General features: G+C 42.8%; 1 protein-coding gene across 6 annotated transcripts in view; it reads right to left on the bottom strand.

The window, feature by feature from the left end:
• Positions 1–5,395: 5,395 nt before the first annotated feature.
• FHOD3 (formin homology 2 domain containing 3) overlaps positions 5,396–22,890 on the bottom strand; it is a gene marked incomplete at both ends in the record, with an annotated part of 417,341 nt that continues 399,846 nt past the window's right edge. For 3 of the 6 annotated variants that reach the window (XM_084252166.1, XM_084252168.1, XM_084252167.1), the window contains 5 exons: positions 5,396–5,478; positions 13,788–13,949; positions 16,293–16,467; positions 17,980–18,003; positions 22,080–22,272. In XM_084252166.1, coding sequence (XP_084108292.1) covers positions 5,396–5,478; positions 13,788–13,949; positions 16,293–16,467; positions 17,980–18,003; positions 22,080–22,272 — 637 coding nt within the window. The remainder of the gene's footprint in view (positions 5,479–13,787; positions 13,950–16,292; positions 16,468–17,979; positions 18,004–22,079; positions 22,273–22,890) is intronic. The other 3 variants (XM_084252169.1, XM_084252170.1, XM_084252171.1) reach the window with 1 other exon arrangement.

Below are 22,890 nucleotides of genomic sequence, written 5' to 3'. Positions count from 1 at the left end.
TAAATGCCTGGTTAATAAGGCACATTTCCCACACGTGACTTTAGACATATGGCCACACAGACTCTGGGACAGTGTTGGGCTCTAGAATATAGGTGTCCTGAAAAATAACAAGAAAAAACTTTGCCTTTAAGATTTTGATTCTAAAACAGACTGCTGTGGCCTCAGTTACTATAATCACAAATCATGTTTTTAGGCCATTACAAAATAGGCCTTCAATGTTATATCAATTTAGAGCAGGAAGAATTCAGTCAAGCATAAATTCAAAAATTTGTTCTGCAACATTTTTTCATAAACATAAGCTTACAAAGTTTAACAACAGTGAATTCATATATACATGTTGATTTAAGAAGTTGTCTAAATTTATACAGCCTTTACAATTTCAAGATAATTTTGCTGCCAAAAAGAGACAAGTTCTTTTTCCATACCCCCTGCAGAGAGAGACGGCTGGTTTAGAACCCATCTTTTTTCATCGAGACTGCATTTCTGAGGATGGCTGAGCTAGAAACAACCTCCTTTATTCCTTTGTCCTTCCAATCTTCTGCTTAATCTAAGCCAAGAAGGACTCTGACATTGATTGAATTGCTCTAATTATATAGCCAGGTCTACTACCAGCTGCTGTGTGCTGAGTTCCAGTCAATGACCCGCCTAAATCAGCATTATCAGCAAGCACACCTTCTTTCAGGGACTGCATAAAGCAGCTACCAAAGCTTCCCCAGGTTGCTAGCTCTGCATAGATATATAGCTACCACGTCTTTTCTTATTTGAAAATTGGGGGTTACAAAAATCTATTGCATAGGGTATGTAAATCGAATGCCGTTGGGGAAGGGTGACTGCTTCCATCTCCGAACCTGCTGCACTGCCCAAAAGAGACTGGCTGGCCCTCAGCAGAGCCTGTCCCAGAGCGGGGGAGGTTCAGAAGCACTGTTAGGCAGGTGCTCTTAAGGGGCAGGGGTTCTCTCAGAAAAAATGAACTTAAAATTGACTTTCTGAAAGAACAAAAAAACCAAGGCCTCTTCTTAGCTGGGCCAACTGAATACTCCAAGTGCAGTTATCTATTCTAGCCCAGAAAAAGCCACTGCTGACCCAGAGCAACTGAATGCTTCCCGCTTACCTTGTGGTTGATTTAAGGCCATACCTGTAACGCGCTGTGCAGGTTCTCTGGGGAACGTATTTTGTATTTGACAAGACCCATTTCTTCCTGTTTCCACCTAACTCAGATAACTTGTAGTATATCAAAATAGAAGAAAATGCATTAAATAGAAACCAACTGATGAACCCTTGTAAGTGGGAGATGAGGAGGTGTGCTTGAGTCTCTGCAGACATGGGGACTGGCACATGCAAGCCACTTCCTGCCCCACCAGCCACCAACCTGCACCATCGAGCCCTGGAGGCACAGCAAGTCCGACAAGTGGTCCTACAGGCCGTGGGTTGTAGTGTCCCAGCCCCTCCTCGGGGAGGGTCAGAATGTGCTGTTTTCATCATCAGGTGGTGCTTCTGCTTACCCAGCCTATTTAATTTTTCTGTGCATGGAACATCCTACTTTTAAATTACAAAACATTCCGGAAGAAAATCATTGTCACTAATCTAGTAGTTAGGAACAATTTCCACGATATCAACAGCTGAAATAGTGTTTGAACTACAAATTCCCAAACTCATAAATCTGTACTTTTTCAGGTGGATCTTAAAATTTTTTTAATTAACAGTGCTCGGTAAGAAAATATAAATGAGTGAGCCCTCCTTTGGTTGAGTATGATATTGGAATGACCTGTCATCTAATCTTTCCACATAAAGTCACAAAAGACGCCTTTGAGCTTCTGAACCTTTGCTACTTGTGTTGGGAGTGGATAACAGTTAATGTGAAATTTATGCATGCTTTTCAGTCCTTATCAAAAGTTCAGATAGTGCTGCCACCTTGTAACAACTAGGACTCTGGGATTTCAGTTTGGTCAAGGTGGGACTAACTGGCTCCCCACCTGAGCCCCTGGTTCAGTCTGTGCTGTGTTCGACCCAGTCACAGCTGACTATTGATATCCAACTAATAGGCTGTCATAAGAATTTTTAAAAGGCAAAAATATAACCAGGAACTAGTATGACAAGCCAGGACCTATCAGTTCCTATCTTCTGCCCTGGGGAAAGTTATTCAGCCGCTCTCAGCCTCAATTTCTTCATCTATAAAATGAAAATGCAGAATGGTTATAAAGCTTATATAAAATATATAACAAGTGTCCACACAGAGATGCCTCCAATAAATAGCTTAACTATCTTAGAAAATCTATTTCCCTGCCTGAATTGTCTAAAAAGTAGAACTGATTTTCTACCAAGTTTTATACTACCTTTTTTGGAAAAAGTGGTACTACATTTTAATATCATATACTTTTACTGCAGTTGCAAAGACATCCCTTTTCCGCGGCAGTTTGTGTTTTTATTTTAGTTCTAATGAAATGTATATCAGAGAACTGCAAAGTGGCTTATTAAACTTTAATAATCATTGATGACTGCCTCTCTTGGTCCCAGCACCCCAAGGTGAAGGAGCATGACTCTTTCCCAGCTGAATCCCCAACTTGGAACAGGGTCACCCTCATAGTATGTCCTTGATCCAGATTTGTGATTGGCGACTATCATTCTTAGGGCTGCCATGACTGATGATCACAAACCTGGTGACTTAAAACAACAGAAATTTATTCTAGTTTCACTGGCCAGAATCTAGGTACCTGTGGATCCATGCTCTCTCCAAGGCTCCAGGGAGTAATTTGGTCCTTGTCTCTTTCAGTGTCTGGAGGCTGCTGGCATGCCTTGGTTTATGGCCACACTATCTCAATCTCTGCCTCTGTCTTTAAAAAACCTCTTCTTTTGTGTCTATCAAATCTGCCTTTCTAAGGACATTCACAATTGGATTTAGGACACACATAAGTAATCCAAGTAATCTCCCCATGTGTACATCTATAACTTATTTTCATCTACAAAGGCCCTGCCTTATAAACAGTTACAGTGTCCAGCAACTCGAACTTGAATATTTTGTGTGGCCATTATTCAGTCTACTACTACAGTGGTATTTGGTGAAACACTATCTCAGGGGCATGAACATGTGGTGGTTTGGGAGCTGTGGATGATATGAGCCACTCACAAACCAGGAGTCTGGACACCAGAGCTCCTGGCCTAGTGACTCCAAGCCCCTGCTCTTCTTCCCCACACTGTGTTCAGTGATGGACCTGAAAGAAACAAAACTGGGTCGTCAGCCTTCTAAGTCCCTCCTTCACCCTCCCACCCTCTCCAACTTTGTTTTTAAAAAGTTATTTTTTCAATAGAAGCAACCTTCAGACTCCTAAGAACCCAAAACCTAGCAATCTTTGATAGTAAAGCATTTGCTTTTCTTTACCATCAATTTTGTAATTGGAACCCAAAATAAGAAATAAGCACAACCATGGTGATGGCCAGCAATATTAGTGATAATACTCTCCTTAATGCTTCCATTAATGCTTCCAAAGGCCTTATAGCAAAATTTAACCTCATAAATCAAAACTCTAATAATGGCAGCCAGAATGAGTGGCAACAGAGAGGAAATAAGAACAGAAAAAAATTCCTTCAATTTCACAAAAAACTGTTAACCCAATTTCCCAATAAAAGGAGGTCCTCTTTACCTAGCTATAACCAAAAAATCAGTTTTACTTGTTTGCTGCTTCGCAGTTTAACCCCCAAAATTAACATTAGATCCATTTAGTCACTTCCTTCCAAATGTGACCTTTTATTTTAAGCAGTAACTGTCAACAGAACAGCAAAGGCCTCTGAAAGGGCATCATAGTATTTGTTCACTAAACAGTGCAACAAAAATACATCTTGCTTTTGTTTGCACATCACAATCCCAAGTGATACAGATATTCCATGTCTGCATTCAGCACCAGTGCAACAGGCAAATGTTCTCCCAGACCACTAAACCACATGCAGAACATTACAGTTATTTAGAACCAGAAGGAAATGAACATTAAAACCCTATGTATCCTTTTCAATAAAGTGACCTGACCCTTCCAGGTGCCAAGCCCTCCATCCCGTGTTATATGACACAAGCCTGCTTGCAAGAGCTCCTGGTCTCTCAGTGAGTGGGGATACAAAAGAGGGGATACTTAGCCACAGAAGCTTATGGGGTAAATGTGTGGCCTGTGGTTCTTCAGATAGCACGATTATAGAGTCTATAAATCAGCCTCACCCAGATTTAGGATTGCAGAGTCACAGAGGTTTTGAAAGTGAAGCAAAGATGGACATAGTAACCCCTCCCCATGAAAAGCAAAGTACCTGCTGCAGTAGTTCCCCTCTCCCTGCTTTCGGAGGCAGAGGATCTTCGTGGGAGCCATGGGAGGTGCTGGGGGCCAGGAGTTGTCTGTGGAGAGCTCGGGCACCACCTCCTCAGAGAGGCTCTGCAGTTGCCCAGAGAGCCTCAGTGCCTGCTCTGGACACTCATTTATGGTGGCCTGCCCTAGGCCAAGCACTACGTATGTCATTCTGAGGTTCTCTGTAGACAAAGCTATAAATTTCCATCTGGTGACTCAGTAAATTCATTGAAAAAATGAATTTTCACATACGAGGTAAATATGTGAGTTGCAGGATAGTTTTAAAATGCTACTCTGATGCTGCGTCCACATCACCATGGCCAAAGCAAAGCACACAGTAAGGTGGCAGAAGTGACTGCTGACATCCTGCAGAAGGACTTAGGCCTCACAAATCCGGAGCTAAAACAAGCACATTCTTAGTGTCACTCACTCTCTTCACAAACAACAAAACCCAAAGGGCCTGAAGATGGCCTGAGTCCTCGGAGCTTCTGCTGGACCTGAGAAGACTTGCTGATTCGGGAGGAGGTGAGGCTGTGCAGCTGTTTAAGCTCCTGCACTCGGGAGAATAAACATTTCCAATTACGACATTAAACTCTATTTATTTAGTGTTTGAAACATGGTGTACATTTATGAATTTGTATAAACATTTAGTTCATTTAAAATCCACAACCGGTAAACAACCTGTGCTTGCTTGTGTACAATTTGGAGTTTACACCTCAACATTTTGATGTCAGTGAATCTAATCAAATTGCCTCATGACTGTAGGAACTGAAAGAAGTGATTTGTTCTTTCAAAGGACTGTTCCTCGCACAGAAAAGGTGTTACGCCTCGGAACACCTAAACCGGGTGTGAAGGAAGCGAGAAACAAAACTGACACAATGAAGAAAGTGTGTGAGGGGGCCCATGTCAGTGCACAGTGGGCGACACAGCGCATGGGGACACCGAGAGATGGGTGCTCCCTTTCAGAATGTTCCGATGCTCATGGAGAATCCCTCTTGCCTCCCACTGGAGGGGTTCTGTCCTGCAGGAGCTTGTACTTTGCTTGGGCACACTTCTTAGGGCACCCACAGGTGTCACAGCTGCAATTCTGAGGTGCCGACCAGGCCCAGGGCTCTGGCTTCTTCTGGAGTCAGGCCGCTCTTGAGGGTCCTTCGCACTGCAGGTCCATCAAAGGGATGACAAGAGAGGGAGGTTTTTAGCAGCCAGGCAGATACAGTCAGTCCGCCAGACCCTCCCCGAGACATCCTGGGTGGTGATGGGGTCACCACGCTCACAGACGCTCTACCCCTCCTGTCCTGAAGTGCCCAGGCCATCATCTGCCAGGGCAGGGCAGGAAAAGTCTTCAGGCTGCAAGAAGCTGCCCTGTAGATGGCTGACACCCCCTGCAACAAGAACACGGGAGTTGCGAATACAGGAGAAGGGAAGTGAGGCCCATCCTTACAGAGGTTCTGAGAAATGGGTGCAAATTGCAAAAGTATAGATTGAGAGCTCAGCTCTGACCAGTATAAGGAGTGGATCAGAGCTGGAAAAGTAATGACAGAATACCAGACAATGTGAGTTCAGTGGTATCAAATCCGGTAAAGTAACCCCACAAATCTTCAGGGGGAGCAAAAATGCTGGGGGGCACACTAAAGAAACCACTGCCCCACAGAGCGAGGTGTTCATGGAACCCAGGACAAGGGGAGCTGTGGGGATGTTTCTCTTGCAAATGAGGGGGCAGGGGGAGGTCTTCATCTCAACTCATCAAGGGCTGCTGAGGAGAATAACCAGTGAGTCCCTGAGGACTGGAGGCCAAGGAGCAAACTGTCAAACACTCCTGGGTGCATTTGGTGGCTGTGCTCTGTGAAACACACAAGGCTCCAGAAAGACCATGACCCCAGCCATGGCGGCTTACAACTGGCAGATGGAGGAACACTCACATTTAACTGCCTTAGAATTGCTTTGTGTTTAGGTTGGCACTAATATGGGATTTTCCCATTGTTTAGTGTTGATCAATTTTAATGTCAAAATAAAGGCTGGATAAGGGTGAAGGAGGAGGCAGCTGCTTTTTCCAAGACAAGTCCTTTCATTTGAAAGGTTGCCTAGTGATATTTTCCCCTAATTTACAAATTATATTTGGCCTACTCTGTATGTAAGGTCGTACAGAGTTTGGGGCATTTGATCTGTTTTCAGAAGAGCTGTTAGCCTAAATCAGAAATCATAGCGTCCCTCAGATGATCAGGGCAGACCCTTGATCAGAATGAGGAGAAAGTAAGACACCCTCAGAGTCTTCACACCCCAAGTCCCCTTACTGCCCTCTCCCTTCTGTGACCAGGGGACTGTATCCACCGGGGCCTCCAGCAGCCAGGGCCCCCACCTTGAGTGTCAATCTCAGTTTTGTAAGGGCAACACTCTAGTGACCTCATTCCCCTTTCTGCTTTTTTATTCCCTCTCCCATTGGCTACTTCCCTCACTGCCCGATTACTGTCCATGCCCATTCTTCCTGGCCATGTAGTTTCTCTTCCCAGAACCTCCGCACTCACATATAGCCCACTGAGCCTGCAGGCACAGGATCTGAAAAAGCCATGTCCATGCAGAACATACAAGGGAAAGACCTATAAGTAATGACTTCTGTCCTTGGTATTAACACTTTGAATAGAAGCTAACACCTAATCCTTTAACTAGTCAGTCAACAACACTTTATAGAAAATTATCATGTGCTCAGCACTTAAAGAGTTGAAACGTGTATGGAAAACTGACAGCATAGAGGATGGATTTTTACAGAGACACAGAGATCTATGGAGAGAGCGACGCTCAGATCTAGCCCCCACACACCACTGTGATCCAAGCCTAGCTCTAGGGCCCAGAGCCATCACGTACAGCTGCTGCCGCACGAGTTCCCCACCCCCCCACCTCCTTGGGCTCCAGACTGAGTGTCTAACTCGTCCAGACAAAACGTTTGGCTCCAGAGCCTTGGCTGGAGGCAGACTTCAGTTAACTGAGTAATGGAACTCATTCTATGGGGCAGCAATAAAAACACTAGTTTGTAATAAACTTTTATGTCCTTTAAACACCCCTTCAAGTGTTTGTTAAAGAAAGATAAGAATTTTAATGGCTGAAACAAAGATAAAATATTTCTCATTCTTGACAAGAACTGCTAAGATCTCTAAGATCCCAAATTCTGCCTGAGCAAGTCCATACTGAACTAGGACTGCAGGGACTACAGACTGTAGGGACTTACTCATTCAGTTTCATGAACCATAGAGGTAGCATGGACATGTGTCTGTGATAGTTTTTGTGTCTTTAGGTACACATGCTTGGCCAAATGACAAGAGAAGACTCTGAACTGGTAGCCATTTTACCCATGAGGGCACTTAAAGATGCACTGTAACACTTTGATCTGCACAATTGCTGAAATCTTTTTTTTTTTTAAGATTTATTTATTTATTTATTTATTTATTTATTTATTTATTTATTTATTTATTTATTTATATAAGCACCGTGTACAAACAGAAGCACAGGAGGGTGAGAGAATCCACCAGAGCCAGAGCAGAGAGCAGAACAGGCAGACTGATGAAATACACTGCTGAGGGGAGCAGCGGGCGGCAGGAGTGGTCTGCGCACCATGTGGGACCCTCCTCTGGTGGCCAGGGAGCAGCCGGGGATCGAACTGGCGCTGCAGAGGCTGCGGGCAGCTTCGCAACCCAGTGCTCAACCGCTATGCCACCGGGGAGGCCCTTGCTGAAATCTTTTACCTGTAGTGTTCAGTTCATGTAAATACTTGAGTCAGGACCCAGATACTTAATAGCAATGTGTAATCATCTCCTAATGGACACAAGCATTGGGTCAGCCTATCTGGGACTGGCTCAGAGATTAGAACAAAAGCTTAATGGCGCTGCACTGGCCTTGCTGCTGGTCTGCAAGGAGGCTGTGCCCTCAACCTCATGGTCTACTAGCAATTGTGATGCACCAGAGCCTTTGGGACTCTCCCTAAGCCCTTCTGTCTGGGCTCATGCATTCTCTGCTGTGGGGAAAAGCCAGAATAGGCTAATGTCTCTTTGCTGGCCAAGATGATTCTCTGAAAAGCATACACAGAAAAATCTAGCCCATTTGTGGTGTCCTACTTCCTGTGGAACTTCATGACAATTCATAAAAATACCCATCCTACCCCCTACCCCAAGACCTTAAGAAGGTAAGTCTTACCTTTGCTAAAGATCCTAAGTTAACCATGTACCCTTTGAAAGAAGGTGTGAATGAAGGAAATCAGCTGAAATCGGCTTTATGCCCCCATTCAAGTCATGCATGGACAGGGCCCTTTGGGTGTCCATTTGTTCATTAGTCTGCCTGTCAGCTCATTCAGCAAATGTTGCCTGATCTTCCATCCTGACCCAGTGCTGCAGTCAGGGAGGCAGAGGCCTATAGGCACACAGCGTGTGAAAAAAAGCTCAGGGCAGCACACCCTGTCAGAGACAGGGAGTTGGCTCTCACTCAGAAACTTTCCAGAAAATGGAAAAGGGCTGAGCATATAAGAGAATTAGGGGACCAGCAGTGGGCTGGCAGGACATGGCACTTGTACAATAGAAACAAGTCTTCCATCAAATAGGGGTTTCTCAAGTGCTGGGTAAGGGGGGTGGCGATGAGGGGTGGCGGTGGGGGCTGACCCACAGGCTGTAAGACTCGTCTGGGCCCCTCTCCACTCCCCGCTCCTGCTTCCTGCTTGAATGCTCTGGCTACAGCCTCACTGCTCCCCAGCCTGTCCCATGTGACTGCCTCCCCTCCCCAAGGCTGCTTAACAGAGAACAGACCGTGGAAATGTTTATCCCTGTCTGCCTCCTGCTCTTCCATAGACGGTGTGGGTCACTTTGCTGGCACCAGCAGCTACTTGAGGCCCCAGGCACTTGAGACAGCTCTCACGATGCTGCCTGACAGCAGCGGGATCTGACGCAGGGCGTCCCTGCTATCAACATGCTGCTCAGGGGTGTCTGGGGTCTCTGGATAAAAACATGTGTTCTTTTTCTTATTTTTTATTCTCCCTCTTAAAATTGAACACAATTTTTATGCTACAGAGTACTCTCAGGTGACTCTTGGCTAAGAGGAATTGAATCTGAGCATAGTGGTGATGACATCCTCCATCTATTGAGTGTTTACTTGGATCATTTCATTTAAGCTTTGTGGAAACCCTACGAGATAGGTACTGTTATTATCTCAGAAGTGATCAAGTGGTGCTATCGAGAGATCAAGTTAGGAGCCTAAGAACACACTGTAAGTGTTAGAGAAAGGATCTGAAATAAGGATTTGAATCATAGCCTACCCTGCAAACAGGACTGAAGTTGGCAGAATATGTTCTGACCACCTACCACACTAACGGGTGATCCACCAACTTTACTTCCATGTGGCTGAAGTGCATTTGTGTTCATTCGCCTTGAATCACTGACAGATTCCCCCACCTCCTTTTTTTTTTTTTTTTTTTTGCATATATCATCATCAAACAATTTGGAAATTGAGTGGTTTTTTTTTGTTTGTTTTATCATCCCTGAGACTGTAGAGATTTTCTACCAGGTATACTAAGAGCAGTGTGCCTAGGGCTGCAGGGACACTCAGAATGTCAAGATGTCTTAAATGGTCTGTCTCACGGCTAGGAGGTACTTGGCTGCTCAGCTGTTCTTTTTGTTATTTGGGGGACTTGTTTGCTATGAGGGACCAAAATGGCAGGTCCAGTCATGCCTCTTTGGACTTAAATATAGGGAATTGTTGTTTTAAGGTATATTGTTCTTAGTGCATCAATGTCAGGCTATCTATGGATTGTTCACTTTGGATTGGTTTGGCTCATGTCAATTATCTAGGCATCGGAGTGATGTTTATTGTTTCCATATCTTTTTTTCATGTAAAAGCAAGGATTCCCATATTGACAGGTATTTTACAAATTAACTGATCAGTACTTTTCAAATGTGTCAGGTCGTGAAATGTCCTCCACAGATCAAGATGGACTAAGAAGACAGGATGACTCAGGGCAAGGTAGGGTCCAGGGTAGGATGGTGGAGTAGAAAGAGAACATCAGTGGAAGAACTGGTGAAACTGAATCAAGCATATAGTTCAGTTAACAGTATTGTACCAGTGTTAATTTCTAGTTTTGGCAAATTGCCTTATGCCATATGAGGTGTTAAGATTAGGGGAAGTAGGGTAAAGGTATAAGGCAACTCTGTACAATTTTTATGACTTTTCTGGAACTCTAAGCCTAAAATTTATTCAAAATAAAATTTTTTAAAATTTCAGCCTTCAGGGCCTCCCCTGGTGGTGCAGCAGTTGAGCACTGGGCTGCGAAGCTGCCCGTAGCCTCTGCAACGCCGGTTCGATCCCCGGCCGCCGGCGAGGGTCCCACATGGCGCGACAGACCTCTCCTACTGTGCCCACTGCTCCCCTCAGCAGTGTATTTTGTCGTTCTGCCTGTTCTGTTCCCCACTCTGGCTCTGGTGAATTCTCTCACCCTCCCGTGCTTCTGACTGTACCCAGTGCTTGTATAAATACATAAATAATTCTTAAAAAAAGAAAGATTAAAAAATTCAGCCTGCAACAACAAAAAGTTGAGGTGCCCAATCTGGCTGATTTAAATTCAACTTCTTAGACACAGCCCAGACACAGCAACAGAGTCTCAGAGAGGGGCCCACACACTTGTACTTGCAAGTTTTGTCACTGTTAGCTTACCCTGTAAAATAACATAAAATTGGTTCAAATAGATAAGGAAGAATGATTTAAATAAAATGCAAAGATATTTTTCTTAATAAAATTAGTGAGAAAATTGCTGGATACTTTCAAATACCACTTTGGAAAAGAAAAGAAACTGAATTAAGTGGTACTGATCAGATCCAGGACTGAATCTAATATTTTGTGAGACATGACTGCTGTGTTCCCTAAAAGAGATTCAAGAATTTTTTCAAACTTGATAATTTTCTTTCTCCATGAAATTCTACTTCAAAGACAACATGTATCAGTGTTCTATAAAAGAAATAAAACTTTGCTACATGATATCAGCATGCACAGTGGTCCATGCCCTTGGCACAAATGCTGAAGCTCCATGAAACAGGATGAGGGGGGCGTCACTGTGTGAGGGGCTGACAGTCAAGGCATGAAATCAAAGCAGAGCTCTGCAGTCCTTTTCAGCAGCCCCTGGAATCAGGCTCCTGGTTCTTCCCACTGAGAAACTGTTCTTGTGTGACCATCCCTAAGTTCTTAACTAGCTAAGTACTTGGTTGCTTATTCCTAAGAATACTTCAAATGCTGGGGGGCCTCCCTGGTGGCACAAGGGGTTAAGTCTCAGCACTATCAAGCTATCACCACCCACTGTAGCACGAGTTCGATCCCCGGCCAGGGAGCTAACCCACAAGGTGCAGCAGATCTCTCCTTTTTTCACCTGCTGTTCCCCTCAGCAGTGTATTTCAGTCAGTCTGCCTGTTCTGTTCCCCACTCTGTCTCTGGTGAATCCTATCACCCCCCACACCTCTGGCCTGTACCCCAGCTCTTGTATGCATAAATAAAATATAAAAATATTAAAAAAAAAAGAATACTTCAAATGCTGGTCAGCTTCAGAGTTTTCTAGGAAAGGCCAACACTGAGGAGGCCTAAGAGAACACATAGCCCTGGCACAATACACCTGTCCCAATAGGATGGAAAGAGAAACAAACAAACAAACAAACAAACAAACAAACAAAAAACCCAAAAACCCAAGATCTTGGTGAATGGTCCATTATGGTCACATCCACTAATCAATTGGAGAGCTTTGGCTAGAATCTGGGGTGCAATGAGATGAACTGGTGCAGCCATTTCACAGGCTATAAATCAACTGGATAATTTGGAGCATTTAATTAATGAGACCCAGCATATCAGAGCCCTAGGAACATGTGAACTGAGTAAGATGCCCTCAGAGTGTCCCTATGGGCCATAGATTTCAGGCTTTGGCAGGACAATGGATCTGAGAGGCCTAATCACCAGCATCAAACATGACAGCAGACATTTCATTATCTCTGAGGATTCTCAAGTGACTTGCAGGTCATTAATAAATAAGTTATGGGATGGATTTTGTTTGGGTTTCTGCAATAGCTGGATTGTCATTGTCTGTAGTCAGTTACTACCCAAATATGTTGATTATTCATTATCTACTTGCCTCATTGCCACCATTAAACAATCAAATCAAATACAGCATTGTCTCAAGGGGATTTTGCCAACTCGCTTGTTCTTATTCCTTTAATTTCTTGTGAAAAGCTAGAGTTTATCATCCCTTTATAACTGAAATCAAAGTTAACTTCCCCTATTTTAAATTTCTGGTGTTGGTACCATTACTAATAAATTAAACTTGTTACAGATAAACACTCATATTCATGCAGTGTTGTATTTGTTGTAGTAACTGCATCACAAGAGAAAATGTGTTTGGCTAAATAAAAAGTATATATGGCTGTTTTGCATAAGATTGGAATGGAAATGATACCACAGGAAATTATTTTACGTCAACCCCAAAAACATACAAAGTCTTTCTCTGGCCAGATCGAAGAGGAAAATTAATTATGTCTGTGTTATTGTTCCAGTGACATTATGTCTCTAAGAATCTGGTTCTTTCCAGACCAGAGGGCAGGACCCCATATGCTTTGCCAACACAGATAAGTTACCTGTAGGAGAAGCCCATACCCTGCGCCTCCCAGAATAAAGAAAATACTACATATAACACTATGAAATAATACTCAGGCTAGACTGAAAGATGAAATCTTGCCACCTGCGACAATATAGATGGAACTAAGCTAAGCAAAGTATGCTAAACAAATCAGAAGGAAGAAGACAAATACCAGATTATTTCACTCATATGTGGAATATAAAGAAAGAAAGCAAAGGAACAGACAAAACTAAATAAAAATAAACCCTAGCAATATGACTGCAGAATTAGGACTACTAGAGGGGAAGAATGTTGGGTGGGAGAAAAGGGGAAGGGGACCCAATGGCCTACGGTAGAGGATTATGGGTGCATTGGTGTGGTAACATACATCTAGGAGGTATGAACCGCAACCCCTAAAATCATGTACAGTGCTGTAACCCAATGCTTCCTCAAAAACAACAACAACAAATCCTTTTCTCTTTGTGAGGCAACTAATCATTACCAGATGTTCAACAGGAATGGCCATCCTATTAGCCAATTAAATAATCATTATTCCACCAAAAAAAAAATAAAATAAGCATCTTTCAGACCTTTCTGGGGACAAAGTTTGTAATAGGAAATGGCGGGTACACTGGACAGATGTGGCTGCCACTGCCCTGTTCCACAATGGCCAACTTGATTGTCAAGCATGAAACCTTTGGTTGATAAGCACAGATGGGCCCTCCAGGCATCACTAACAATTCACTGGAGATGGCCTCTGGGTCTCTACCTTTCATGGATCATGTAGAATGGGGGGGCAGATCCTGTGTGGTGACCCCCACCACCCTACCCAACTCCAAGGCACTTACGAGATTTCCGGTTGGCCCTTGAGCGCTTCCTCTCCCGAGGCACCACTCGCTGGCTGGGCACTTGGGTGGCTGATTTGACGATGCGGTCCATGATCTCATCAGCTGCATCATCTGTGATGTTAGGTGAGTCATCAGTTCCCATTGTCCATGAACTAGAGGATCCTGAAGAATTAACCAGAGAGCACAGTGTACTCAGAAAGAAGGAAAATTCCACTGCTCCTCCAGTAGCTAAACTTGGTCAGCAATGGATCACAGCAGGGCCCAGTTAGAACCTGGGCCAGACAGAGGCAGCTCACTGTCCCCCTCACCCCGCAGGGGTACCAGTATGACCTGTGACTCCAGGATTTGACCACTAACCTTGAACTCAGAATTCCCACAAACTTGAGTTTGAGGCACTTGGGCCACACAACCCTATAATATAGCAGTGTTCTTGTCTCTCACTGTGCCTTAATTTTTGACCCCTAGTTGTGTTGTCTCTCTGTGTCAGATCCCGTGATCACGAGAGGCAGACTCCCACATTGCCTGCTGCCCTGCACCTCACAGATACGCAGTGGTGTTCATCCAGTAATAGCCAGAGACAGCTGTCCACGCCACTCTGTAAAAGGTGCACTACTAACTTTTTCTTTCTAACTCCAACTAACTTCTCCTTCAGTTAAATAGAACCAATGAATTTTGAAAAATGTAGTTTATCTTTGTATTACTTAACCTTTAAAATCATAATAAGATTGCCCTCTTCAACTACCAAAGGGAGAAGTGACATAATTTTTTCTTTGCTACATTTATCTGCTCTCTGACCAGAAAAATGCATTCACAAGTAACTCCCTGTAAAGAGAGAGAGTACAATTTCAAGTCTGGCATAAAAGCTTCTGCCTTTAGATAGGTAAGTTGAAAGCACCATGAAAACGATCCCCAAATCATGATCAGTAGCTAGAAATGAATACTATTTTAATATATCAAGAACTGTGCCTTTATGGTCAATTTCCTTATTAAAATCTATTCTATAAAATGAGGAATATGCTCTTGCAAGAAGAAAAATGTACAGTGTGCTCACAATATGAATTTCCTCTACCTATACTTCCTGTTGTAATAAACATGCAATTTACAAAGCCCAGAGGTGAATTTTCTCAAACTCTAAGTAACCCAGGTGCCCTGAGTTCGATTACGGTCCAGTTGAAGAATAGCCAGCTTTTCCAAGATCACAGGGGAAAAAATTGTTAATGTATATCTTAAAATTTTTAGTTCTCTTCTCATACTCTTTATTTAAACTTTTGGTGTTTGGCTTAATGATGGAAATAGTCAGGAATAGCTAGCTAGACACAATCCAGTTCATGGACACCTGTTTGTATTTGAAATTTTACTGCAAGTATGTGATGTGCTATAATTTAGTCATAATTTCTGCTATAAAATTCGTACAACTAAGTTAAATACACAAATAACTCAAACTTCTCAAAAGGAGTACCAAAATTCTAGATGCTCCATCACCTGCATATGTTTGAGCCAGTGGTCAGAAGACAAGGTTTTCCAATGACAAAATCTTTTATTGTTATCTTGACAATTTTTTGTTTTATTAATGTGAGTGTACCAACAACACTGGCATGTACTGGAAGAGCACATTGTACTTTTTCTGCTTTTACCCAAGGGAAATTGATCTACTTGTTTCTACTAGAAGACTAGTTGTTCAGCATCATAAAATCCTTTAAAAATTGATTTTCCCAGAAATGAATATTTGAAATTGCTACCAAATTTTTCTGCATTCTCAGGAAGACCCAGGTATTCTCATTAGAGGCAAGTGGCTGCAGGGCATACAGCTTCCAGGAGGGACTGCAGTCTCAGAACAATGGCCCTCCTGAGAGGAGAGCAATCAATACTGCAATTGTGTTTTGCCCAGCAATTTCTTGTTTTCCACTTTTCTTATTGATTTGTCATTCTGTGTCTCACTTTGTATCACCAAACTACCCTTCTCAAAACAGACAAACCTAAATAAATTGCATTTGCTCATAATATGCTTTCAGAACACTGGGTCAGAAATGAGGGCATCATCTGATCTTCCCACTGAGCCTGACTGATATTTTACTTCCCTGGGAATCTGCTTGCACTGTGCGGTATCAGGGAACACTTAAAAGGACCAGCTTGTCACAAGTCCAGGATTGTCGATCTCAGCTTTGTGAGGGTGACACTCCCACACGACCTCATTCTTAATTCTGTGCTTTTTTTTTCTTAATCACCCCTTCTCCTGTGGGTTACTGACCTTGCTGCCTGATTACCATTTATGCCCATTCTTCCTGGTCTTGTACATTTCTCTTCCCAGAATCACTGGGCCACATATCAAGAAAATTATACCCATGTCTTTTACATACCTCAAGGGGCCATTTGGCTCACAGTCTTCAAAGCATTGACAAGATATTTATATATAATGCAATGAGGTTAGGAGACAAAGCCTTAAAGACCGGGGCAGCAAACTATCACCCAGAACCCACCAGCAAAGATGGGCTCCACCCCATTTACCTCTGCTGGCTCGGCTGCGCATGCGCACACCCAGCACTGGGGTGGTGTCCTCCATGGCAGGGGAAGAGGTTTTCAGCACAGCCTTCATGTTCTCATGCTCAGCGGCATCCTCAGCATAGCTCAGGCCCTGCGGCTGGCTGGGGGGCGCTGGAGAACTTCCAGAGAACTTGCCGGACTGCAAGACAAAACAGAGTTAGGATGTGAGGTGACTCCCCAAAAAGCCAACTCAAGCTTACAGGATGTTCAATTAGGGAAAACCTCCTTAACTTATGTCTTCCTTGTGTGCATTCGTTAAGGCAGGAACTGAGATTGTCAATGAACTAATGACAGAACAATCCTGTGGGCAGGAAGTTCTCTTGTCAGAAAGAAAAGCCTAGGTCCCAGAAGGACCACACCCATCCCCAGGAGTGTTCACTGCTGATGCCTTTGTCAGGGGTGGGGTGGGGCTAGGGGCTGCTGATGGTGACTGTCCTTGAGCTTGGGAAGAACTCAGGAACCAAATCTGTTTCTAACACCAAAACTCCCTATATGAGATTTGAAATATGCCCCATTTAACAAATGTTTCATTTTTTTTTTTCAATATCAAAAAGCAGTTACATTTTTCTTATAGATCACATATAGCAGAGTTTTAAGAAAATTTTAAAAAGTGGAATTGGTCACAGATTCAACATTAAGAAACTGGAGATGAATTTTCCAAATCTAGTGCTATGCTGACAGAGAAGGAAACGGAACCCTCCGAGATGAAATAACTTGGTGAAGATCCCAAGGTGGATAGCTTCAGGGTGAAGATCAGAGAATGACACAGAAATTCCCACTGAAACTGAGTTTGGCAATCCTTACTACTTCTGGTTGTGTCAAAAGTTTAGTTGTTTTAATAAGCATTACATGCACATGAGGGTATTCTCCAATGCTAGCTGTACAGAGTCAGGGCAGAGATGTTTTACAAGAGCTATACTATAACATCAGGCCATATGAACAGAACACCAGACATCTGGGTGAAAAATAAAAAGCCCATCAGATTAACATTTGCAAAGAGCAATCATAGGGTCCTGGCTTCCTGTTTTCATGCAGTGTCCCAGTGGGTGACAGAGGCCAAGACACCATCTGCATTAGTCTCTGCTTATCCAAGGCCATTTAGCCTTGACTTGGTCTCTGGTCTGGCATCTGCACAGGGTCAGAAGGAAAAGTCCTGCCATTCCATCCCATCAACACACACTGATGCCAATGGATCCAACAGATGCCAGTCAAAAAAATGAGCTCAAGTCAGAGGCTACCAATATCGGGTGACTGTCACTCTTAGTCACTGCCCACATCCTCTTTGGCTTTAGGGTTCTTTATGTGATTATTCTAAAATCCAGTTCTCATACTTGAGTTGCCAGAAGGTTCATGTGGAGGCTAGAAGGAAAATCCTGTCTTTTTTTCCATTTGATCCTGCTACTGTTGACAGTGCTAGGAATCAGGGACAACTTGGAAAACGCAGTCAGCCCTTTGGTCCCTGGCACACCCAGATGATGAGAACTTGGGTAAGGAGGTTAGTGATCACACACAGAAACCAACCAGAAAATATCCATGCATGGTTTAAAGCACTGAATGGTGCTGACACTTCATGCTGCTTGTTAGTTAGACTGTACAGCACGCCTGGGAGGATCAAATGTGACTTTTTTTTTATGTTTATAAATAGTCATACCTCAACTTCATCCTCTTCATCAGTCTACCAGAGGACAGGACAGGATAGAAAAGACAGAAGGGATTCTTAGAAGGCACAAAGTCAGCACAGATGAGATCATCTCAATGCCACATCAAATTCCAAATATAGAATTTGGTGACCACAACTGAAACATACCCTCTCAGGCCCTGCCTGTATACACTCGTTACCCTCATCTGGGTATTTCCTCTGGGAGACTCAAAACCAGTCCTGACCAGTCAGGAGGGACTGGTGGGAGCTCTAGGTCCATCTCCTGAGGTTGCTCAGAATGCGGTTACCCAGGTGGTTCCATGACCACGACAGCCCCACTTGCAGTTCTGTGCCCCACCCCTCATGTGTCTTGCAGAATCCGCCACCAGCTGCCCATCCCCTGAGCCTCAGGAAGCAGATCGGTCTCTATCTGCCTACTTCTGCCTGTCATCCCCACTCTCATCCCAAGTGCTGGCCCTCCCCTGCCCAGGCTGCCAGGTCTGGGCCTCATGCATCCCTCCACACAGACCAAACAGGACAAGTGTAACCACTGACCCAGCAAAATGTGCCTATTACTGCCTCCTCAAAAACATGAAAGTAGGTTCCCTTTAAAATCTTACCTCATGGCAGCTGTCTGAGCTGATATGCATACTTTAAATTATTGCCAGATAAAGTTCTTGAAGTAACTTTGAATAAAATATCCCTTTTCTAAAAATAAATGGAGGGTGACAGTCAAGTCAACCTCTTGATTATAAATTAAACACACCCTCCATTTACGTGCTTCCACTGAGGTTACCAGGCAGGCCAGCAAATCAGACACAGGTTTTTGAGAGCTGACTAAACTTTTGGGAGCTGAAATGACCAAATGCTTCTAGTTCATCATGTTCCTGTCAAAAAGTAACAAGACATGAGATGACAGTTCTGCTCTACTATATATTTTCAAATCTTTGAGCTTATTTCTTTATCCAGGATAGTTGGCATTTTTTCAGCAATTAGCACCTGTGCAAGGTGCTACATATAGAATCTCTAGTCCTCTCAACTCCCCCCAGAGTAACCATTATTTCCTTTTTCTAGCAGAGTCAGTGAGGAGCTCAGAGAGATAAAGGGTCTCACCAGTGATTACCACAGCCTTGTAGGTGGGGCCTAGGGATTGATTGACAGCCTGAGTCCTCACAGCATTCCCAGTCTGATCAGCAAGAAGGGCCACTACTGCCTGTGGTCTATGTCGTAAGTCTAGAACTAGTTTATTTCTTCCTTCCTTTTGTGTTTTTTGTTTTGCTCTGTATTTTTTTATTTGAATTTTACATTAAAAATTATTTTTTGAAAAATTAATCTTTCCCTGATGAGTAGATATGAGCAAAATTAGAGTAAAAAATGCAAAATATTTACTGTTATAGCAATCTTAGATGTGCATGTAACTAAAAACAGAACTTTAAAATACATAAAATAGGGCCTCCCTGGTGGCACAAGGGATTAGGCAACGCACTATGAGGCAATCCACAGCCTCTGCAGCACGAGTTCTATCCTCGGTCAGCCAGGGAGCAACCCACATGGCGTGGTAGACCTCTCCTGTCTGCTCCCCTCAGCAGTGTGTTTCAGTCAGTCTGCTTGTTCTGTTCCCCACTCTGTCTCTGGTGAATCCTCTCACACCCCGCATCTCTGGCCTGTGCCCCAGCTCTTGTGTGCGTAAGTAAATAAATCTTTAAAAAATAAAATACATAAAAACTGACATAACTGACAAATCCGAAATTACAGATACTTATTATAACAATCTTAATAGCATAAGTAGACAAAAATCAGAAGGCTATAGAAGATCTGAGCAACACTACCAAGCAACTTACCTAACATTAAGTTGTCATATTAAAAACACTACACTCAACAATTGCAAAATACATGTTACTTAGAACCAGTTTCTGATATAAAGATCAGAAATTACTTGGCTTCTCACTGACTTTTTCCTGGAGGGGTCTCCTGGTACAAGAAAGGAGACCTTTTGCATATTCAGCAGCAAAGAAAGAGGGGGAGGGAGAAGCACAACCAGCAGATAGGAGACTGCCCCTAAATATGGAGTCTTCAGATTTACTCAGATTTCTCTCTTAGAAAATAAGTTTTCTTCCTAAAATCATCTCTGTTTTAATTGCTACCATGTCCACCTTTATTTTTCCCCACATGTAAATTAAAAACATCCACATTTTTTTCTCTAAAAGCTGCTTTCAGAGCTAATGTAATCTACCACCAGTTTTTGTGCCCAATGGTTTAAGTTGTTTATATGTTGTTTTTCTAAGTAGATCGTGATATCCTGGGGCTATAAGTGCTCAGTGCAGTGCTGGGCATACAATGGGAGTTGAGATTTGGGGAAACTTGAAGTTGTGCTGACTTAAGTGACCATAGTCTGGCTGTCCAGCAGATGGCGATCTTTCCACATGAATTATGCCACTTGACTCACTAAAAACAGGGACTCATGTTAGAGGATGAACCCAAAAGCCTGTACTGTCCAGAATTTAATGGGAATTTAAATACTTTTGAATCAAACTCTAGACACATTTATCCATGTTTATAAATAGGAAAGCTGAATGCTTTCAGAGGACAGAATTTTAAAATTAGTGGGATCTGAAAAAATCTCAGGAATTTGGCAAGAAATTTTGATGTGTTTTCATAATTATAAGCATATTGGGCTTGTATTCTTCACTCTCCAATGTGTCTCATTTCCATGAAAATAAGCAATTCCCTTTTAAAACTTTTAAAAATAACATTTTGGAATAAAATGTGGGCCATAGTCGTGCAAGTGGATTCAGTTAGCTTCCTGAGATGCCTCCTGGAGGCTCACAGGCTTCAGGAGAGGTGATGGCAAGACCCAGCAGATGACACTGGCACTTAGAACTGCCAGGAGGCTATAGAAAAGGCCCTTGCTACAGAAGGGTGAGCTGATCCCCCCTTAAGGGTCCTGGAAATTCCAAAGAAACAAGGGGTCTGAGTGGAGTGAGTGGTGAGGGGCTCAAGTCCCTGATTCCCATAATTGCCTTTAATTACAATAAAATTTATAAGATAATGCATCTAGTCTCCATGAAGGTCAACCCCTAGGAAATACAGAAGCAGTTGGGACTCTGTTTCTCCTACAATATGGATACCCATCTGGGTACAGAAGCAGCCCGACTGAGGTCTTCTTAAAGGACTTTATTCTCCCCCAGTGAAATCCTCCTGACTTGAATCCAGTCAAGGCTTGTGACCCTCAGAGGAAGACAGCATTCCCTGTGTCTTAATCCTTTACTTAGTACATTACCTGTGTCACTGAGAGCCAATACACTTCCCAAATATCTATATACAGAAGGGATAAGTTTCATGAAGGCACATCAGAAAAAGGCACCTTCGTGGTGTGTCCGTGTCTCCGGCATTTTCCACACATTCCTTACCCGTCCACTTAAGCACCTCCCATCTGAATGCCCACTGCACCTGAGGCCCAGGTGGGCTCAGAGCTGATGAAGGAGATATGGGGGAAGCGCTCAGGAGAAGCAGAGGTATGCAAGTTGAGCATGGTCCCACAGGGACTGTAGGGAACTGCTGCTGACTCACTGTCCTCTGGGATCCCTTTCCATCTTGATATTGTGTGACTCAAGGGATTGCCAGAGCCCATCTGTTATGTCTTTGAGCAATCACATCCATTATTTCTCTATCCAAATGCCTAGAAGGATGGTCTATGTGTCAACAGACAGGTCACACAGCATTGTTATGATGATTCAAATCCTAAGCCAATTCCTAAATTAATAATTTTTCTTCTATGCTAAGTGGCATTGTTTTAACATTTTTTCCTTCTCTTCCAATTTTCCCCACATCACAGAGGCTGAAAATGGAATCAAGCATTCACTATCTTCAGCATCATATAATACAGCAACATAGATTACAAGTTCTTCCATCAGCCACATATCCTTAATTTTACATGCCCTGCTTCCTAGTTCATTATGCAGCAGATTTTCACAGAAATGTAGGCACTTTTTGAAAAAGGAAACTTTTTTTCAGTTAAAAAAAGAAGCACAACCCCCAAACTGTGGGGAGGGTTTATGGCTGCCCATATTTTCAAAATAAAAGACAAAAGAGATTTATCTTATGACACTTACATCAGTGATCATCTTCCCTCTGGTCTTATTTCTCTCTCTGTGGTTGGCCCGTTTCTGCTTCTGCTGCAAAACCCTTTCCCTGGTGGTGCGATACTCCAGTGCAAACTCACTAATGATCCTGCAGAACTTGTTTATGTTCACTTCTCGAATTGCATATGGTGGATGGCCCATAAAGAGCAAAAACGAATGGAACCTGCAATGGAAAACAACAGTTTTTAAGGAAAAAGAACAATTTTAAGGAACAAAAATCAACTATCAAGAAAAATAGTCTGGAAATACATAAAACTGAGACTAAGAACTTGCAGATTATATGAAAAAAATAGGGAAATATTTTTATATATTTGGACTCTGAACTCTGAAGGACTATATTTAGGTGCCTTGGTAATATGGTAATATATACCTGAAGAGATAGGAGAGCTTTTATTTCTGAACCTGTAACATTATAAAACAATGTTATCTTAATAAAAATAATAATTAAAAAAAACAGTAAAAAACCAATCAGTCAACAATATTGTTCTTCATTCTGGGCTTTGAGGTTGAAGAGTTTTCTCAAGTGAATATGCAAGCAGGAGTCAAATTCAAGCCACTTTCTCATTGATGGACGTTATATCCATGTGGTAGAATTTCAAATTAATTAGTGATTCCTTTTTGTCTGTCTGTCTTTTAATGTTTTTCTAAAATGGACATATAAAAGTTTTGTAAGAAAAATGAGAAATTGTTACTGTCAGGAAAATATCGCACACTTTCTAGGTTATATAAGAACTAAATAAGGAATAAAGAAATGTTGCCTAGCAATTCCATGGGAACCTGC

Source organism: Talpa europaea (genome assembly GCF_964194135.1).
Source record: "Talpa europaea genome assembly, chromosome: 13".
Classification (NCBI taxonomy): domain Eukaryota; kingdom Metazoa; phylum Chordata; class Mammalia; order Eulipotyphla; family Talpidae; genus Talpa; species Talpa europaea.
This window is presented reverse-complemented; position numbering and strand designations above follow the sequence as displayed.